This window comes from Diabrotica undecimpunctata, chromosome 6 (assembly GCF_040954645.1).
Source record: "Diabrotica undecimpunctata isolate CICGRU chromosome 6, icDiaUnde3, whole genome shotgun sequence".
NCBI classification, from domain to species: domain Eukaryota; kingdom Metazoa; phylum Arthropoda; class Insecta; order Coleoptera; family Chrysomelidae; genus Diabrotica; species Diabrotica undecimpunctata.
The window spans coordinates 81,555,059-81,576,683 of NC_092808.1; the positions used below are offsets into that span (position 1 = coordinate 81,555,059).

The 21,625-nt window shown below is 31.3% G+C and overlaps 1 protein-coding gene across 1 annotated transcript in view; it reads right to left on the reverse strand.

Annotated features, from left to right (window-relative positions):
- alpha-Catr (alpha-catenin related) overlaps positions 1-21,625 on the reverse strand; it is a 233,368-nt gene that overhangs the window by 211,706 nt on the left and 37 nt on the right. The window contains exon 2 of the mRNA XM_072536256.1: positions 20,560-20,743. Within this exon, the coding sequence (XP_072392357.1) occupies positions 20,560-20,743 (184 nt within the window). The remainder of the gene's footprint in view (positions 1-20,559; positions 20,744-21,625) is intronic.

The following is a 21,625-nucleotide window of genomic DNA, read 5'->3' on the forward strand; positions in this document are numbered from 1 at the left end:
AAAAACCTTACCAAAAATGTATTTTTGTTGTTAAATGTGTTTTACAAAAGATTCCTAGAAGGCTATCGGTGTACCTACAAGTGATGTGCATTATAATACCTCCTCTTAACTGCTGCAGTTTTAGTATGCGTTTAGTCTTTGAGCTACATTGACGTAAGGTTTTCTTGCAGTATTACGTACCTCATGTCAGTGTTTACGTTTCTATAGTTAAAAGCAGTCCAGTGTATTCTTTCGCTATTAGTATGGCAGCAAGTTTTTCCAGCTGTACTAAATTTACTCGCAAAAGTGTACAACCTTCAGATGATGATTTTGATGCTATTTTAGCTCAATGGGCTAACGAAGTACCTAGTGATTTAGAATATTTTAGTGATAGTGATATTGACAATGCAAGCGACGAATAAGGTATTGAAAATCAACACGATTTGTACTTGATCTTGAAAAAAACTTACCAGCTGTTCGATCCGAAGATTTAAGAAACGAAACATCATCTTTTTTTTTTATTTTCTTATTTATGAGGATATAATACAAGAAATATTTAAATGGACACAGAATAAATTACGTGCAGTTCGTAAAAACTATAAAATAATAAATAGACAAGAACTAAATGAAATTGATCAAATGGAACTAAAAGCCTTTTTGGAGATTCTTTGTACACATCAGCTTTCAAATCCGAAGAATTCAAAAGAATGACGACAATTCAAAGAAATGACGAAGATATAAATTCTATATTTTCTACATATGTTATTGGTAGATATGATTTCAGATCTGTTATGTCAAAAGAAAGATTTTCGATATTTCTACAATGTTTATACGTTTTGATAACTTCCTGGATAGAGAGGACAAAAGAAATATGGATCTAACAGGTACAAACATCACATAAAAAGGCGACAAAAAGACAAAAAATTTTAGGACTGTAGGGACAAAAGAATAGCAGAGAAAGAAAGAACAAGAACAAAATCCGTAAACTAATTTTCGAAACCAAATTCAGAATTTCGCTTTAATCTGTGCCTTCTAAGAATTGCAAAGCAAAACAGACGTTGATAAAGATGGTATTAGAGACATGGGGAATCTAAAAATTGCATTCCACAACATATCTCCTCAACTAAGCAAAATTCTTAGCGAATTGGTTTCTAGTACTTGTTCAGAGTATATCGGAATAAAAAGAAAAAGACAGTTAAAATTTCATTTCACGTACAGGGCGCCTGCGCATCCGCTTATACGTATTTCGGCCTAATAGGCCTCATCAGAACGGCTTTCGCAGTTGCTGTGAACATGAAAATAAATCTTTTCTGTCTTAGGAAGCAACTCTAACATGGCTTCGTATAGACGCAAATAGCGACATCTGATAATAAAATCTGTAAACTAATGTTCGAAATCAAATTCAGAATTTCGCTGTCAAATCTTAACTGTCTTTTCCTTTTCAAAAGAACAAAATTTTCAAGCATGCCGATTAAAAACACACCATGTTTTAAGACACTTAACCACTATGTAAAAAAATGCACGAATTCAACAGATATATCTGCTATTCGTCTACTTCAGAAAAGCAAACGGCAGTGTACATCTGATAAAATTCTAATGGGCACTAGAAGAGACGAATACGATGTATAAGAAACTAATCTATAATAAATATACTATAAAATAGATAATAAATAAACTAATAATAAGAAATATGTAAAACTAGCGAACACCATCATCATCATTCTGCCTTTACAATCCTACGTGGGTCCTAGCCTCCTCAAGAATTTCTCTCCAGTCGTCCCTATCCATTGCCTTTCTCCGCTAGGCACGTATTCCTATATTTCTTATGTCCTCATCGATGTTATCAAGGAACCTTGTTCTAGGTCTTCCTTTTCTTCTCTGACGAATGGGTCTATCAAGGAGCGTTTTTCTAGCTGGGTCATTTTGTTCCATCCGCATTACATGCCCTATCCACCTTAGACGTCCTATCTTAATACTTTTTACGATATCAGGTTCCTGGTATATTCTATAAATTTCAAAGTTGTACTGTCTTCTCCACACTTCATTGTCATTTACTGCTCCATAAATTCGCCTTAGTATTTTTCTTTCGGAAGTCACTAAAAGAAAAAACGAAATGTGGGAAGAGAAATGCGAAGAGATGGACCGATGCTTAGGAGGAACCAAAGTGGCACAAGCTTGGAAATTCATAAAAAGTATTAGAAAAGAAAGAAAAGATGAGGGAAATATAAACCTGATTCAAAATAAAAAGTGGGAAAAATATTACGAAACGCTATTAACAGAAAGTAGGCACGAATTTATGGAAAGACCTGACCATATCTCAATAACAGAAAACTCAGAGGTGCATAAGATAAACAAAGAAGAACTGAAAAAAGAATTGAAACAAATGAAAAATGGAAAAGCACCCGGGCTTGGAGACATTCCCATCGAGTTGATGAAACATGGACCAGATGCTCTTTTGGAAAGCATAGTGAATATTTTTAATAAATGCTTAATTGAAGGCCAAACGATTTCAGACGATTGGAATTTGGCCCACATTAGCCCCATTTATAAAAAGGAAGACAGAAAAGAATGCGGAAATTATAGAGGCATTAGCGTAACTAGCTCGCTGGGAAGGTTATATGGTCGTATATTGAAAAGAAGAATAGAAGAGGAGTATAAAGAAATTGAAGAACAAAGCGGCTTCAGAGCAGGAAGATCGTGCGTGGACAACACATTTACCCTTCAACAAGTAATTGAAAAACGAACAGCTCGAAACCTCCCTACGCATCTGGTATTTATAGATCTGGAGAAGGCTTATGATACAGTTCCTTTAAAACTCTTATTTAGTGTCTTGACGAAAACGGACCTTAGCACAACATATCTAAAAGCAATACTGAACATCTATAAATGTCCTCAAAGCACTGTAAAAACAGGAAATACTTTCTCAAGGGTATTTACAGTAACAAAAGGCTTGAGACAAGGATGTTGTCTTTCCCCCACCCTATTTAAAATATGTATCCAAGAAGCACTGCACCAGTGGAGACAAAAATGTGCGGGAATGGGGTTGAAGCTTAACAACCATTATCTGACAACGCTGTTCTTTGCAGATGATCAAGTACTAATTGCAAGCTGTGAAGAAGATGCAGATTATATGCTTAGAAAGCTCAAAGATGAATACGAAAAATGGGGGATGAGTATGAATATGTCTAAAACAGAATATATGCGAATAGGCAATGAAGACGAAGACCCGGATTTGGAAATTAGACAAATGAAAAGGTGCTACGAATACAAATATTTGGGAAGTATTATCTGCAGTAAAGGAACAACGGAACGAGATATAGACTATAGAGTGCAACAAGGCAGGAAGAGTGTTCAAATTCTGAATTCGATACTTTGGTCCAACAAAGCTACTATGAGAACTAAAATGACTATCTACAAAGTAATTGTAGAGCCCATTCTTACATATGAAGCAGAATGTTGGCAAATGACAGTAAAAGGAAAGAAAAAAGTTGACACGGTTGAAATGGACTACCTAAGAAGAGCTTGCCATATATCAAGAGTAGAACGTATACCTAATTCTGAAATTAGAAGAAAAACAGATAGAGTACATACAACTTCTGAAAGAATAGAAACTAGACAGTTAATATGGTATGGACACGTACAGAGGATGGACGACAACAGATGGCCAAAAGAGCTATGGAATACAATCCAAGTAATAGAAGGAAACGAGGAAGACCAGCCAAGTCTTGGATACAAGGTGTTATGGAAACCATGAAAGATAGAGCCATTGATGAAGACACCTGGAGAGATAGAAAAAGATGGCGATCGAAATGCGGGAAGCGGCAGAAGCTGTAGGATCCCCGCTTATATATATATATATATATATATATATATATATATATATATATATATATATATATATATATATATATATATATATATATATATATATATATATATATATATATATATATATATATACTTTTCTTTCGAAACATCCTAACATGTTTTCATTATTTTTTGTTAGAGTCCAGGTCTCTGAACCATATGTTATGACTACGCGTATTATTGTTTTGTAAAGTTTAATTTTTGTATTTCTCGATATAATTGTGGATTTTAGGGAGAGGTTGATCCCAAAATAGCATCTGTTGGCCGTGCAAATTCTGCAGTTTATCTATGCGGTAGTATTATTTTTAGGGTTAAGGAGCGCTCCGAGGCATACAAATTCGTTCACTTCGATGAAGTCGTTTTCTATAACAAGTGGTCGTAGTATTTGTGGTAGCGTGCTTATGTTCATATACTTCGTTTTGTTGGTGTTTATTTGGTTGGTGGTTTTTTTATTATTAAACCCATTTTTGTAGCTGATTCTTTTAATACAACATACGTCTCTCATACAGCATTTTCGGTTCTCCCAACAATATTGATATCATTAGCCTAGGCCAGGATTTGGAGTGATTTATTATATATTGAACCAGTGGTTGTGATTTGTGACATACGTATTACTTTTTTCCAGCCAGATTGAACAGTACACAGAAGAAAGGAGCTCCCTGGCGCAGCCCGTTATTTGTTTTAAAAGGTTCAGTCAGTTCCCCCTAAATTCATACTCTACATTCAACTTTTTTAAAAGTTAATTTTACTAAATTTACCAACTGATTTGGTATTCCTAGCTCTTTTATTGCTTTGAACATTTATGTATTGTGTACTTTGAACTCTTGTATTCACAGAGTCGTAGGCCGCTTTCTGGTCTATAAATATGTGCCAATGCCATATTCTAGTGTTTTTTCGAAAATTTGTTTCAGGGTTGCAATCTGATGAATTGTCGATTTACCACCTCTGAAACCAGCCTGGTATTTTCCTACTATCCGTTCTACCTATGGTGCCATACGATGACATAGTGCTGTGGAAAATATTTTATACGCTGCATTTAGAAGCGTAATTCCTTCCTGTAGTTAGCTCCTTTTTGTGTATGGTACAAAGTATTCTAATATTTTACAGTGTCCATATTTTACATGTTTTACATTTTATATCATGTTTTATAAGCTGCTGTAATGCCATTATGGTATCATGGCCACCTTTTTTATATAGTTCAGCTGGAAGATTATCTATTCCAGGTGATTTGTTTCTGGCTAGTTTTTCAACTACATCCTTAACTTCAAGAATCGTTGGTGGTTACTCTTCCCTCTCGTCTGTTCCCCTTACCTCATCTCTTTCGTCTTCAAGGTTTTTTTCTTCTTCCTCTATATTAAGTGCCTGGTTAAAGTATTTCACCCATCTATTTAATATATCTTTCCTTGTTGTTAATAGGTCGCCATTCTGATGTCTGCATTGTCTTGTGGTTTCCTTGAATTCTTTTCTGTTGATGGTAACTTTCTTATAGAATTTTCTGAATTTTTTCTCCCTGTTATATATTTAAGTTCCTCGGTTAGGTGGTTTTCTTTTTTTCTTTTGTGTATTCTCTTTTTTTCTCTTTTGTTTGTCTGGTAATTTTCTCGAGTTGTCATACAACTGGAGAGATTTATTAAACAAAGACACTAAGATTTATTAAATTATGAAGAGAAAAAAGTTTCTAAAAAACTAGTCACTCGACACTGAGGAGTAGACAGATTGAGACCTCAGTACCGTTTGACGGTTCTTGTATTTATAGAGAACAAGATACTGGTACGTCGAGTGAGGGGAGTAGGCAGATTGAGACCCCGAACTCAAACGGACATATATATATATATATATATATATATATATATATATATATATATATATATATATATATATATATATATATATATATCTATATATATATATATATATATATCTATATATATATATATATATATATATACATATATAGATATATATATATATATATATATATATATATATATATATATATATAGATATATATATATATATATATATATATATATATATATATATATATATCTATATATATATATATATATATATATATATATATATATATATATATATATATATATCTATATATATATATATATATATATATATATAGATATATATATATATATATATATATATATATATATATATATATATATATATATATATATATATATATATATATACGGATTGATCCGCTTCGATGGTCACTGCGCCGAGCTGTTGACATTCTGTCAGATGTCTTCTTCTGGGTTTCCGAGGTCTGAGTCTCCCAAACCCACAGACACTACTACTTCTTTTTCAAGTTCCATCTTCTATCAAAGGTTGGAAATCATCATGGCTATGCGGACCCTGTTGACTGCCGCCATAAATAGTTCTGCACTACTGCATTAAAACCTTTCCTTTAAGTTCTTAAGCCACGATACTCTTCGTCTAAGCTGCAATAATGAGTATTTTTATCCTCTCATAACATGGCCTAAGTACTTAAGTTTCCTTCTTTTGATAGTTAACATTATTTCAGCTTAATTTCCTTTTCTTCTAGTAACTTCTGCGTTTGATATCCTTTGAGTCTAAGATATTGGTAGGATTCTTCTGTAACACCAAAATTCAAAGGCGGCCAACTTATTCAGATGCACTTGTTTTATTTTATAAGCTTTCAAGCCATAAAGGAAATAAGTCAATACGTAACATTAAAGTATTCTTAGGCGTAGTCCTATTATTATGATTTCAATACGTGTCTTAATTTCTTTTGTTTAATCTAAGTTTGATGTTATCCATCTACCTAGTATTTGAAGGTATTCACACTCTTAATTACAGTATTCTCAACAATCAATTGGATGTTTGCATCTGCTGATTTAGTCATGATCATGCATTTCCTTTTTTTTTTTTAATTCATCCTTAGTCCCTATTCATGACAGCATTAAGTCGTTGCATTACGTTCTGTACATCATTGCTGTTATTCGTCATTATTACTTTATCGTCTGCAAAACGCAAGTTTTTCAAAATTCAAAAAGTTTTCTCCATTGATAGATATACCTTCTATTGAATTTGGGAGCGCTTCTTTAAATACCGCTTTACTATAGACATTGAAGAGTAGTGGTAACAGCACTCAACCCTGGCAGAGTCATCTCTGTATTTTGATCTCTCAGGTGTTCTGCTTGTCAACTCTTACCTTGGCAGTGTGATTCCAATATAGATTAGATATAATTTTTTTACATCACGGTTTTCACTATTTTTGCTTTTTAATATATCTACAAGCTTTTTATATTGAACCTTATCAAATGACTTTTTAAAACCTACAAAATATAAGTGCATGTCCTGTTTCATAGCCATCCATCTCTGGGCCAGCACATTCAAGCCGAACAAAGCATTTCTTGTGCCCATACCATTTTTAAAGCCAAATTGTGGGTCACTAATTTCATATTCAAGAGTTTTAACTATTCTGCTTGGTACTATTTTCAAAAATGTAACTGTATGACTTATTAAAGCTATTGTTCTGTGACCTCAGCAGGATGTTGCTTTTGACTTTTTGGGCATTGCCACGAAGGTCGATTGCAGCCATTGTCTGGGGTTGTGGCAGTCTGATATATTAGACTAAAGAGTAAACCCATTACATCAATAACATCTCCATCAATAAGTTTTATTATTTCGATGGGCACATCATCTGATCCGGTAAATTTGCCCCCTTTTGTGTTTTTGATGTCATAGATGATTTTTTCCCGTGATATTGGTGGTCCGGTATCCTCAGTAATTTCTACTGATACTTCTTTCACAATCACAATATATCCTTTATATTAGTAATATTATCTTCTTTATCATTTTTAAGGACATTCGTTCTTGTGCTTTTTCTAGAACCTGTTATTTCTTTAATTTTTTTGTGTAAAATAAAGCTATCATACTTTTTATTTTTTCTATTTCTTTGCATCTTTTGGAAAACTACCTCTATTTTGCCTCTCGAATTTTCTTTCTGATGTTTTTATAAATTTCGTTGTATTTATTTAGGCCCCAGGACAAAGAAAAATATCCTGGCTTGCTAACCTGAGAGCATAGTATAGAAAGACCTTAATACTGCTATTCCGTATTTCAACCAACAAAGTTACCATAGCCAGAATAATCGCCAACGTTTAATCGCCAGGCACCCTAAGAAGAAGGTCTTTTGCTTTATGTTTGCTTCATTCTTCCATAAGTTTAAGAATTTCTACTGTCATCCAAGGTTTTGTTTCTTTCCCGCGTGGTTTGAGGGTTTGTTTTCCAACTGACACAATTTTTTTTGGTTAATAATTAGACTTTCTGCATTATCTTTTTTGAGTTTACTTAAGTTATCGTTTATTTTAATCTGACTCGTCAGATACCAATTTTTTATTTCATGTTAAACTTTTAAAAAGTGTAAACATGAAATATTATTCTATAATGTAATGTTTATAAAATAAAGTGCTTATTGAAAATGGCAAATTTGCCGAAACGTTTAAGCAATAGTTAAGTAGTTTTATTTACACCAGACCGACAAACCCAGAAAATAAAAAAGTTTCTAAATATATATATATATATATATATATATATATATATATATATATATATATATATATATATATATATATATATATATATATATATATATATATATATATATATATATATACTCATGGACAAAAATATCGAATATTTTGGAATTTTCCAATTTTTTGTAGTTACTATTATTTCAAAATAATTTTAGATTACTGATAATACTCATATAGTAGGCTGATGTACTCAACTGGTTTAAAATATTTTGATGTTTATTTTGACGTTTATTCAGTGGTTAGTGTCATTCGTACATTTTATCATAAAAAAACCTTCTTCACGTAAAGCAAAAATCATACTAATTCGGTTACTTTTAGTTTAATTTATTAAGTTTAATTAAATACTGTTTTTATTTAACCAAGCTTAAAATAAGTATCCCACCAATTCAACACTGCAATGAAGCCCAAGTAAAACATATTGTAATTTTGTACGAGGAAGGATATGCACAAAAAGATATCGCACGACGTCTCACCAGAACTGAATCTATAGTTTCGAATACTCTAAAAAAGTACCGCGAAACAGGAAATTTTGTACGAAGGGCTGGTCAAGGACGCCCAAGGTGCACAAACGCAATTGATGACCGTTTTTGGTTCTTAATTTTACACTAAATCGTTCATTGACATCGATGCACCTCAGAAATGAGCTATTAAATGTTAGACAAGTTATTGTAAGTTCACAAATAGTTAGACGAAGATCAAAAGAAGCAGACTTAAAGCCCAGACGCCCCGCCAAAGTTCAACGTTTTCTCCAAAATCATAAAGCTCGTCGTTTGGAATTTACAAGAACACATATCTAGTGGAATATCGACAACTGGAAAAACGTTCTTTTCACTCATGTGACCAGAATCTTATTATGGAAGCCAGATGGTCAAAACTACTTCAACAGAAGAGTTGGAGAACGATTCGCCAGCTGCAGTCTCGCCCAAACCGTTAGTTTTTGAGTTAATTGCATAATTATTTGCGAAGGTATTGGTTGGGAGGTACGTACGGCACTTGTGGAAGTGATTGGACGGTTGACTAGTGATTTTTACGTTTAAAACATCCTGCAAGATCATGTTTTGTCATATGTTGGTTACATTGGATATGAAAAATTCACATTAATGCACGATAATGCTCGACCACATGACGCTGCCATAGTGAGTAATTATCTTGATGAGGTCCAAATTCGAAGATTGGATTGGCCACCGTTTAGCCCGGATTTAAATCCAATAGAGCACATGTGGGATCACCTAAAACACAGTATACGACAAAGAAATCCCGTTCCAAATACGATAGAGCAGCTTCGGCTTGCTGCACAGGATGAACAGAATGCAATTTCCCAAGGATATGTCCAAAGTTTACTTGCAAGCATGCTGAAAAAGATGCAAACAGTAATAAGAGCTACAGGGAAGAATACTCGTTACTGATCATGCTCTTCTTTCAGTTAAAACGACTTGTTTAAGCAATTTAAATTATCAGTTAAGTTTAGAGTAAAATAACCTTATTTATCTAATATTAAACATTTATTTTTTTCGCAATTGTCTCCGTATAAAAACTTAAATATGTTAATTAAACATTGTTAAAATAAATTCTATTTTCCAATAAATGACTTGATTGACCAGAATTTATTTTGAAAAAACAAAAATTAAAAAATTCCAAAATATTCGATATTTTTGTCCATGAGTGTCCATATATATATATATATATATATATATATATATATATATATATATATATATATATATATATATATATATATATATAAAATTAGTGTTTCTTGGGTTTAGGTTCAATAAGTGATAATAAATTTGGCACTAGAGTTTATTGTCCATTGAAATCAACGTTTCGGTAGGAAACCCTTGCCTTTGTAAAGATTCTAAAATGTACAAGTATGGGAACAAAAAGTTATTGTAAAATATGTTAAAAACTTACCAAAACATATAACGGGACACTGACATTAATGAATTGATTTTTTGAGTTTTGGAGTTTGGGGTTTTAGTTTAGTGAAATATTTATTTAAATAGTTGTGGTCTTTGTGTGCCACTGTTATGTTAAATTTGGCTAAAAGATTCGGTAGTTGTTCGGACAAACCTTTTATGGAAGAATTGTATACGTGGTCTTAAAACTGTGGTTTATTCTTATTGGTATTGTTGTAAAATTTATTTGGTCTCGATTTGAAAATAGTTTCGATTAGGTGCTCAGAATATGCATTATGTAGAAGGGCATTTTTTGCTTTTTTTTTATTGCAGTTGGTCTGTATTATGGATCTGTTAGTTTTATAGATCTATCAGTCAGACATAATTACAGACTTCGTATGGGAGAATGGATGATGAGATTTATAGCTGAGATATTGTAAAGACCATGTTTCTTTTGTAAACCATATGGTTTTAACTGAGTTATTAATGCGATATAAGGTAATATCCAGAAAATTTATTTTGTTATTTTTCTTAATTTCTATAGTACCTAAACTTTAATTTTGGATGGTATCTATTAAAATTATCTAAAATTTTGTTCGTTTTATTTGTTGGAATAGCACAGATACAGTTATCGATATAGCGGTAGATGAATGGTACATTAAAATCTAAATGACCCATTACATATTCTTCTAAATCTTCCAAAACCAGTTGAGCAATGACACTAGAAATACTTGCACCCATTGAACATCGATCCATTTGTTGGTATATTTCGTCCTTATATAAGAGTATGTTGAGTTTAATGTTAACTCTACAGATATTGTTCTGAAGCTATTTTCTTGTGGCATTTTAAATTAATTTATATTTAAATGGGAATAAGCCACAATTAAAGGTTAAAATACGTTTATTGACGTTTCAATTTCCACTTCGGAAATCGTTCTCAAAATACAAACTTTAGTAAATTAAACAAATTTTGTTTTTTGTTACTTAGTGAAAAAATTCTTCTAATAATTTAATTTTATCTGACTCATCTATATTGACCATTCAGACATACCTTATACATTTTAAAGTAGAAGACTTTAAAATGATATTGCCAATATTGTTGAGTTGCGTTCCTGGGACGACTTTACTTATAAGATAGTTCATTCGATTACAGGAAATCAACTTTAACTTGAGAATATCCGTCAGAAAAGATCATAACATGTAATTCGTCTTTAAAAAGACAAATACATGCCATGATGACAGTAAAATTCTCCTGTTAGTGATTCCATAGTAAATTATGAGGGAAAAACCAGGAAAAAAACCTCATAATACTATCCCGACATGGTAAGTATTTGATCGTGCATTTAGTTTACCTTCAATAAACACCAAATTCCGATTTTATATGTTTGTTATTTAAAAAACATAAATGATGTATTCTCTATATGTTACTGACTTACCAATACTGGTATTTTCCTTTTAATAACTTCCTCTTTCAATATGGGTAACCAGATCCTAAAAGAAACGGATGGTAAAAAGAGAAAAATCAAAGAAGCGGCTCTAATTATGCTAAATGAGACCAATTGTGTCGCGAATTCCTCGGCAGAATGTAGTAGGATCTGGTTACCCATATTGAAAGAGGAAGTTATTAAAAGGAAAATACCAGTATTGGTAAGTCAGTAACATATAGAGAATACATCATTTATGTTTTTTAAATAACAAACATATAAAATCGGAATTTGGTGTTTATTAAAGGTAAACTAAATGCACGATCAAATACTTATTATGTCGGGATAGTATTATGAGGTTTTTTTCCTGGTTTTTCCCTCATAATTTACTATGGAATCACTAACAGGAGAATTTTACTGTCATCATGGCATGTATTTGTCTTTTTAAAGACGAATTACATGTTATGATCTTTTCTGACGGATATTCTCAAGTTAAAGTTGATTTCCTGTAATCGAATGAACTATCTTATAAGTAAAGTCGTCCCAGGAACGCAACTCAACAATATTGGCAATATCATTTTAAAGTCTTCTACTTTAAAATGTATAAGGTATGTCTGAATTATCAATATAGATGAGTCAGATAAAATTAAATTATTAGAAGAATTTTTTCACTAAGTAACAAAAAACAAAATTTGTTTAATTTACTAATGTTTGTATTTTGAGAACGATTTCCGAAGTGGAAATTGAAACGTCAATAAACGTATTTTAACCTTTAATTGTGGCTTATTCCCATTTAAATATAAATTAACTCTACAGATGATTGGAATTCTTCCAATGGGATGTTAGTGTAGTCTTTTATGTCACTCCACTTTTTTTTAATGATATAATAAAACTACTGGTCTGATGTAAATAAAACTACTTAACTATTGCTTAAACGTTTCGACAAATTTGCCATTTTCAATAAGCACTTTATTTTATAAACATTACATTATAGAATTATATTTCCTATATTACATTATAGAATTATAATTATGTTTACACTTTTTAAAAGTTAAACATGAATTAAAAAATTGGTATCTGACCAGTCAGATTAAAATAAACGAGAACTTAAGTAAAGTCAAAGAAGATAATGCATAAAGTCTAATTATTGACCAAAAATGGGGAAAAATTTAACATGCCTTTGTGTCAGTTGGAAAACACTATGTAATGGATAAATTATGTAATGTATATTTAAAATCGAGAATAGTGCTTTTAATGACGTCCTTTACTTCTTCGATTTAGAAGCAGAGTTCCAGTTTCGTATTTGGCGTTTATCAATACCATGTCGTACATCGTCAAAACTTTCCTCCTTGTATTTCGTCCAAATTTCTTCTGCTCTATTTCTAATATTAAGTTTCGCTGTCCATATGTTAGTTCTTTAGTTTTCTTATGTTCAGCTTCATTTATCCTTTTATGAAAGTAAACTAAATCATATGTTGTTGTGTGTGATGTGATCTGAGAGTTTTACGATGATTTATATTAAGTATATTTGTCTTGGAGGAAGATTTAAAACGTTGTTTGTCACTACCAGCTGCTCTTCGGTTTAATTTAACTAAACAGTCCCCTCGTTCGTTACGGTATCTTAGCCCAAAGAGTTCTATAGGACTCTACTTTAATAACTTTTGTTTTGATACCACCAATTATAAGTATTAGTTCGTTTCTCCTAACCATTTTAAATTTAATATCGTTGTTATAAAATATCTCAATAATTTCTTCAGAGTGTCGTCTATAGAAATATATACAGGGTGCGCCAAACCTCTGGCTTTCTTTGATTATGGCTAAACTATGGAGTATATAAACAAATGTTTTAAACAAAACTGATGTATATCAAAAAAGTCTACGATTTAAATTTTTTTTGATTATACAGGGTAAGTTAAAACAACTGAATAAACCAAAGTTGTGTTTTTTAAATGGACTAACCGGTATATTAAATCATTTTTTAATGTATTTTTTTTTATTTGAAGAGTTTATATAAGGCTTTATAGGCCTTTATGTTTATGGAATAAGCTTCTAATTTTTATAATTTTGTTTGTTTTATTTGAGTAGCAACACAAAAAATAATAAAAAGCCTAAAAATACATAAAATTTATATTTATGCTCTAAATATCTACAAAACTAAACATGCTAGTTATATAAAACCTGATACCAGAAGAAAGGTTATAATATTTTTTTATAAAATAAAATACTAATATATAAGGTGTTCTTAAAAAAATGAGAAAATTTTTTGTTTTATAATAGTGATTACACTTTATATTGTGTGGCTCGATTTCAAAGGTATTAAAATATTTAATAATAACACTATACTAGAAAATCTTTGACATACTTATCATTTACATTTTTATTACCTTGGAAGCTTAATCCACAGCCCTTTAAATATTACTGTTTTGCTTATTATACGTGAAAATATTTCAAAAATTAATACCCCAAGGCCTACAAAACTTAATACAAACTCTTTAAATTTTTAAAAAATATATACAAAAATGCTTAATCTACAGGGTGTTCCATAAAAAACAAATTTGGTTCATTCCGTGGATCTGATTGACCCTGAGTAATTGAAAATAATTTTAAATTATGGACGTTTTTGTTATACATCAATTTTGTTAGAAACATTTTTTTATGTACTACATAGTTTAGCTATAATCAAAGAAATAAGAGGTTTAGCGCATCCTGTTTATATGAATCAATAAGTGCAATAGTCCAATATCGTGTGCAACTATTTGTATTTATTGTTTTTGGGTCGAGAAACCAGTTTGTAAACATTTTTCAAAAATAATAAATCAATGTTATTTTTGTTTTAATTACCTTTGGCAGTTCTGTAGACCTGTAGGCCCTATAGAATTCTTTTGTGTATTTTATAGCATCAATTACTTTTTTCTTTATTTGCCACACTTATTTGTTTTGTTTTCTGTTTCTAAAATAGTAGTTCTTAATATTCTTTCCATGCTTTTAATTTTTTTTTGTTTTTTTATCATGGTGGCGTATGAATTTTTAAATATTTATTTATTAGATTGTTATATAATAGACTGTTCATTATACTTAATAGAGAGTAAAAAGAAGAACCTTAGTTATTTTAACTAAAACGTCCCAGATTTGCTCAAATGGCTCCTGGGGAGGTGTTTCTGGCCTTTCTAATCTTCATGTTCTACATTTAATTAGTTCAATGTTGAGATTTCTTCAGGCTGTTATAAGGGCTTTAGGAGAAAATATCAAATATAAACAAATAAGATAAATATATTTTTATTATGATCGATTTTCTTCTTAACGATATTCTATTCATTTTTATATTTTCATGAAAACATTAATACGTCGTAAAAAAGAGAATTGTCTTGTTTCATTAAATTTTTAAAGAAGTTTTATTTTATTATGGAATATTTAATCAAAATAAAAAAGAGTGAATCGATATTTTAATATAAATAAAATCCACAGCATCTCTTTTTATTTATAAGCGACATAAAAGGAGTCGGCAAAAATAAAATATATCGAATACTTTTAAAAATAATAGAATTTGCTTGCAACCAATACTACTTAGGGTTGAGTTTATCGAAAGTACAAGCTCAATATAGCCGCAAATATCAAACATGAAACAAAAATTTTCGGTTTAACAGTGTTATCATGTTTTGATAATGTAGATGTTGGATGCTTCAAATACAAAAAGATAAAGCTTTAGAAAAGTACATTTTGTTTATATTATGTTATGAATTCTGTAATTTTTTATTTATATAAAACAAGAATGAATAAATATTTGTTTCTTTGATTAATTGCAGTTATTTATTAGAAATTTTTTTTGGCAATTGCCCTTTGATAGATTAGGGAATAGATTTGGCAATCGTCAAATCAGCAGTTGCCAGATTGCAACAGATGTTTGCAATTAATCTGGAGAGATACTAATATTTACTTGTTATTGTTTCATATAAAATAAAAATTGCAGAATTCATAAAATAGTATAATCGATATGTACTTTTTAAAAGCTTTCTCTCTTTATATTTGAAGCATACAACATATGCATTATAAAAACATGCCAACACTGCCAAACCGAAATATTTTTGACAGTTGCGGCTATATTCAGCTTGCACTTTCGGTAAACTCAACCACTACTTATATCTTATCTTTAAAATCATTGGCCTATTTTGCTTTCAAACGGTAAACCGTCGCTGGTATGCGGTATGGATGAAATATTACAAGATGGTTTTCAATTTCCATGCGAGGAGAGTATATTAATGTAGTATCCGCTTGAGTAAAATTTGTAATATTTTTGGTTCTTCTTTTTGATCTACTTCCAACAAAATTGGAATTTAAACATTATTTTTATATAGAATGTTTCTAATACATGTATAGATTTTAAATTGGACTTTTAAGTAACTACATCTCGTCGAATAGTATTAGGCTTAACACAAACTCAACAGCAACGAAGCCAGCCGTAAACTAAAGAAAATGTATGAAATAAATAGATTGCTTAACAGTGAAACTGCTTAAATTTGATGGCAAAAAAGCCTGGAAAGAAAAAAATAACCACAGGATAAGAGAAAAATAATGTAATAACCTCCTGGAATATGACGTCATTTATCGGAAAAGAAGTAAATTTAACAGAAGAAATTGACCAATATAATATGTAAATATGAAAAATGAGTTAATCCAAAAATCAAGAAGGAACGATAAAAATAACAAATAAACCCATTCTATATTCTTCTGGTAGAAAAGCACCAAATTAAGGAAAGAGGTGAGAGGGAGTAATATTAACCGAAAAGTTAAACAAAAAATTAATAAAATTTGAACCCATAAACTAAGAATAATAAATATGGAATAAAAATTGGAAGAGAAAATCAATAAAATGTAAATTTATGTATTAGTGGAGAAAACAGAAATATAAAAAGTTTTACAATTTCATGCAAAACTACAATTAACTTCAGATTAGAGCAAAAGATATTAACAAAAAAATAATACCACAAAGTCTAAACAGTATAGGAAAGTGTCGTAATCCAAAATAGAGAAAAAATTCCAGAATTCTTTGTCAATGGTCCTACTGGTAGGAAAAACTTTCTGGGACCAACCAGTGGAAAAAATATATACATACCTGGCAAAGGAAAGAAAAGCAACAGGTATAATAAATTATATTGTCTATATAATTTGACATAACATAAAATGAAACATAGTAATCTCTGAAATACATATAGAATTATATATAGAAGAATAAATTGGCACTAAACAAAATAAAATATGAAAATAGAAGAAAAGAAGACAATATTTAACATTTGTCGATTAATGGAATTGCATAACTGAGCACTTGGAATGTGTGGCTTGATTATGAATAAGAAAAATTAAAAAAAAAAGAAATAGTGGAAGCAAAAATTAGAAAGAAATGAAAAGAAACAAATTGTTTAAAAAACATGCAATAGGCTCAAAGCAAATAGATATAGGAATATAACAATAAAATGCAAAGTATATTTCCATATGTAGTGTGTTATGTAACAGTGGCCAATACCAACATTTTAATTTCGAAAACAATATTCTGTATTATATTCAATTTTTGGATTTCTCAGAATATTCTAGACATACCTCATGTACAATGTTCTAAGTATCTTTAACTGTTTCGGAAATTTTAAGTGTTTTCTGATTTATTGCAAAATTTGATAAACAACACTTAATGATGATTTACCATGTATATATTAATAAGGGGAAAGTGAGCAAAAACTATTTCACCGTTCCTTTTTATTGATATACAATAAAAAATATATAATTTTTTTTGCTTTAAAACACCTGACCTTAGCAAATTATTGTCTATGTACATAACAATAGATGTTAATTTTACATTCGTTTAAATTTAATTAACTGCATATGAGAAAAATTCATCATTTAATAGAGATATACAAAACAACAATTCTACAGATGATTGGTTATGGAGACGTAAACACAAATACAAGTAGATGTTGCTCGCTTATTTCATGAAACATTTATAAATTTGCCACCTATGTCCCAAGGGACAATTAAGAAAATGGAAAAGCTGTGTCGCGGGCTTAAGCATGTAAGGTGGATAAAAAAGCAGCGACCAATGCAATAAATGATGGTACCAAATTGGATATTAAGCTTAAGTTAAAGGAAAACCGACATACTTCTAGTTAAAAAACAAGGACACGTACATAGAAAGTTATGTGTAATAATAGTGTAATAATAGTGTAGTAAAATATATAAGATGCGCATAAGACAAATAATAAACTATACAATGCGGGGTCCAGAATATCATAAAATATGATGAACCGAGAGTCAGGAAGTGGAGAGACCACATCAGTAGAATGGACCATGTGAGGCTCGCAAAAATTGCCAGATCTGAAAAACCCAGTATATCTAGACCATCTTTCAAACCCCCAAAATAACCGCACCAGAGCTGGACATTGGAGTTCCAAGACATAGATGTAAGAATGAACAGAACTAAGTCATAAATTATGAAGTAAAAAAAATATATAAAAACAAAAACAAACGGTATCTTAAACATCATTATCATGGCATACAATATTACTTCATTCTTTCCTCTGTTTGCTTATGGTTCTTCAATCTTTAATTTTCATCTTATTAAGCTCCGCAACTATCTGGTTCTCCATCTCGTTTTCGATCTTCCTTGTGGTTTGCCTGATACTGGTCTCCATTTAGTGATTGTTTTAATAATTGCTTCTGGAGTTCTCCTTTCTAGATGTCTCATATATCTAAATCACTGTGCCTTGATAAATCTGACGATGTCTTCTCCTTTAAAACGTTCTCTTACTTTATGGTTCCTTAGTTTTCTAAATTCATTATTCAAACCTAAGTTTAGTGGGCCTGCAATTCTCCGAATGATATTTCTCTTTAAGATCCTCAATATTTCTTCATTTTTCTGTATCAGCCAAATTACTTCAGCACCATGTGTGATTACTGGTGTAATTGCTGCTACGTAAATTTTCAGTTTAGTATTCTGAGTTGTAGACTAATTCGACGAAGTAGATCTTATTAGACCTCCACTGTGTAACACAGTGGAATATGAAGTTAAATCGTCGTAACTCATCAAAACACAGTAGGAGCGCGGCGGCACACACGATTCTGGCCAGAGAAAGAGTCGGTGCTAAAAAAAATATACCCAATGTCTCCTCTGCCCCTGTCTAAATCATTTCTAAATCAAATATCAAGCGAATACTGATGCGATTAGAGTTAAATTAAATTTATTTTAGCTGAATATAGTCCTATTATACAAGCTTCTTAGGTTTAGGCCCCTTAGGCAGGTCATATAAGGATCTTTTCGTGAAACGTGAACATCGAGGTCATGTGCGACAAGCATTGTCTCGGTGTCCAGAACTCTCGGATGCTCAGCCGGCGAGAACAAAATTTATTTTGCCAAATCGGAGGCTAAGTGACCGTGCACACATTAATTGTGCTACCCCTACAGCTAGGTGGCCTAACCACAGTCAAGATAAACTAAGGGTGTTTCAATACCGAAAGCATCTTATTTTGAGCAACAATAAAAAGTAGCGGAAGTTATATTCGTGCCGAAACCAAGGACAAAATCTGAGGAAATTACGTCGTATAGGCCAAATAGGCTATTGCCATTTATTTTCAAAATATTTGAGAAATTGTTGTTAAAAAGACTTTAACTTACCCTAGACATCTAAAAATTCATACCTGATTACTAGTTGGGTTTCCTTCGGGAACATAGCACTATCCAACAGGTACATAGAATTGTTAAACAAATCGATAACGACCTAGAAAATAAACGACACTGTTTGGCAGGCTTTCTGGATATAAGTCAGGCTTTTGATAAGGTCTGATACACATATAGTTAGACACCAAGAGGAATGTACCGACCCAGTTGAATCATGTGTACCCCAAGGCAGTGTTCTTTGACCTGCGCTTTACCTACTATACACCATGGATTTCCCTGAAACACAATCAAGGACAGTAGGTACATTCACCGATGAAACTGTAATATTAGCATCACAATACAATACAGCTACTGCTACGAAAAACCTACAAAATTGTCTTAACAAGATTAAACCGTGGCTAAACAAATGGAAAATAAAAGCAAATGAAGCCAAATCCAAGCACTTAACCTTTACAATGAAAAGGGTCACCTGCCCACCGGCCCCAATGAATGGTATACAGCTCTAACAAATCCATGACGTAAAGTACCTGGGTATGTATTTAGATCATCACATAATGTGGAGGACACACATCTTCATAAAACGTAAACAATGGGGATAAAAATTGCACCACATATACCGGTTGATTGGCAGGAAATCCAGCCTAAAAATAGAAAATAAACTCCTAATCGATAGCAGATGCTCCATGGTACAAACATAAATCCAGTGGTCATTGTAATGTGCTGATGCGTGAGCTACACGAAACCACAGGTGAAGTGTGGCGCCTAAGACGATTCAAACCAACCGACTTGAGTAATAGGTTTAGTTAGCTAATAACTGTATGTGCAATCGTAGTTTTGTAAACTAATATTAAAGGTATTTTTTCATTGGAGAAAATTACTACTGGTTCTAATTCTACTAGCAGTTCAATTATTTTTTAAATTTTGTTAATCATTACTACAATATAACAATAGTTATATATAACAACTTGACAGAATATTATAAAATACCTAATTTTTTATCTATATTATAATATTTATTTATGACTGAAGCAACAAAATATTAGCTTACTGTAGGTATGTATATCTCTTGAAGAATAATGAAATGTCAATTTAAGATTTCAAATACTCTTGTGCCCAAAATAAAAGTTTAATTGATTTCTGATGTTACGTACCCGCCTGACGCGCTTCCTTACACGCTTCATACATTCCCTGCCTAACTTCTGGATAATCATCTGCAATTGTTTCTCCCACTGTCACGAATCGTTCCACAGCCAAGTTGACAGCCTGTCCCACTCTCGCCACAGCTGACGGTCGCAAATTTCCGGAACTTCCATGTTGTTCTATTAGCGACGAAATCTGGAAAAGAAAAAGTTTATTCAGAAAATGGTTTTTATACACGAGTCAAATGTTGTTTTTAATTAAAAGTTGCTTTAATTAAATTTTAAGTTTTAATTGCTACCTACGGAGTGTTTTATTTTCTTTTAGTAGCATTTGTAAATTAGCATGCAAATATTTGTCAGAAAACTGCTTAACGAGTCTATTTATAGAATAAAAGAAATTAATATGCTGGATACCAATTAACTCATACTTAATAATAATATAGGTTGACATTGAAGCACATTCATAAAATGGCTCAACTTATGTTTTTGAATAATTTATTATATATCTCGTAAACTTTTTACGAGGTATAGCAAACTAAAACTATGACTAACAAATAAATGACAAAATAGAAAATGAACATCTTTGATACATAAAAAACATAGAAACAAATGCTGAATAAAACAATAAAAGATAAAGTCAGATTAAAATAAGCATTCTGATGTTCTGAGCACATATTTTTTGTGCAATGAGCACAAACATGGCTTCCTTTCCGATCGCGAGGTCTTGGTCAAATGTCACAATGACATTTGACCAAGGATAAGAAGAATAAACAGTCTTAATTTTATTGGCAATCGTTTGTTTTTCTCTCTTTGCTTTATATAATCTTCCACCAGAACATTCGCTAATTTTAAAAAAAATTTGTTCGAGTATCTCCATTGTCCAACGTATAGAATTGATGCAATACAAAAGAATTGATTCCAGCGGAGACTAGTATACCATTTCAATTCTAAACGAATATCTTCTAGTTTTTCTGGTACCACTTTTTGAGTGACAAAGCTGGTCAAATGTATCGAGTCCATTCTTAGGCGACTTGTAGAGCTTTTTAATTTCGGTCTTTTTTGTTTCCAGATTTATATC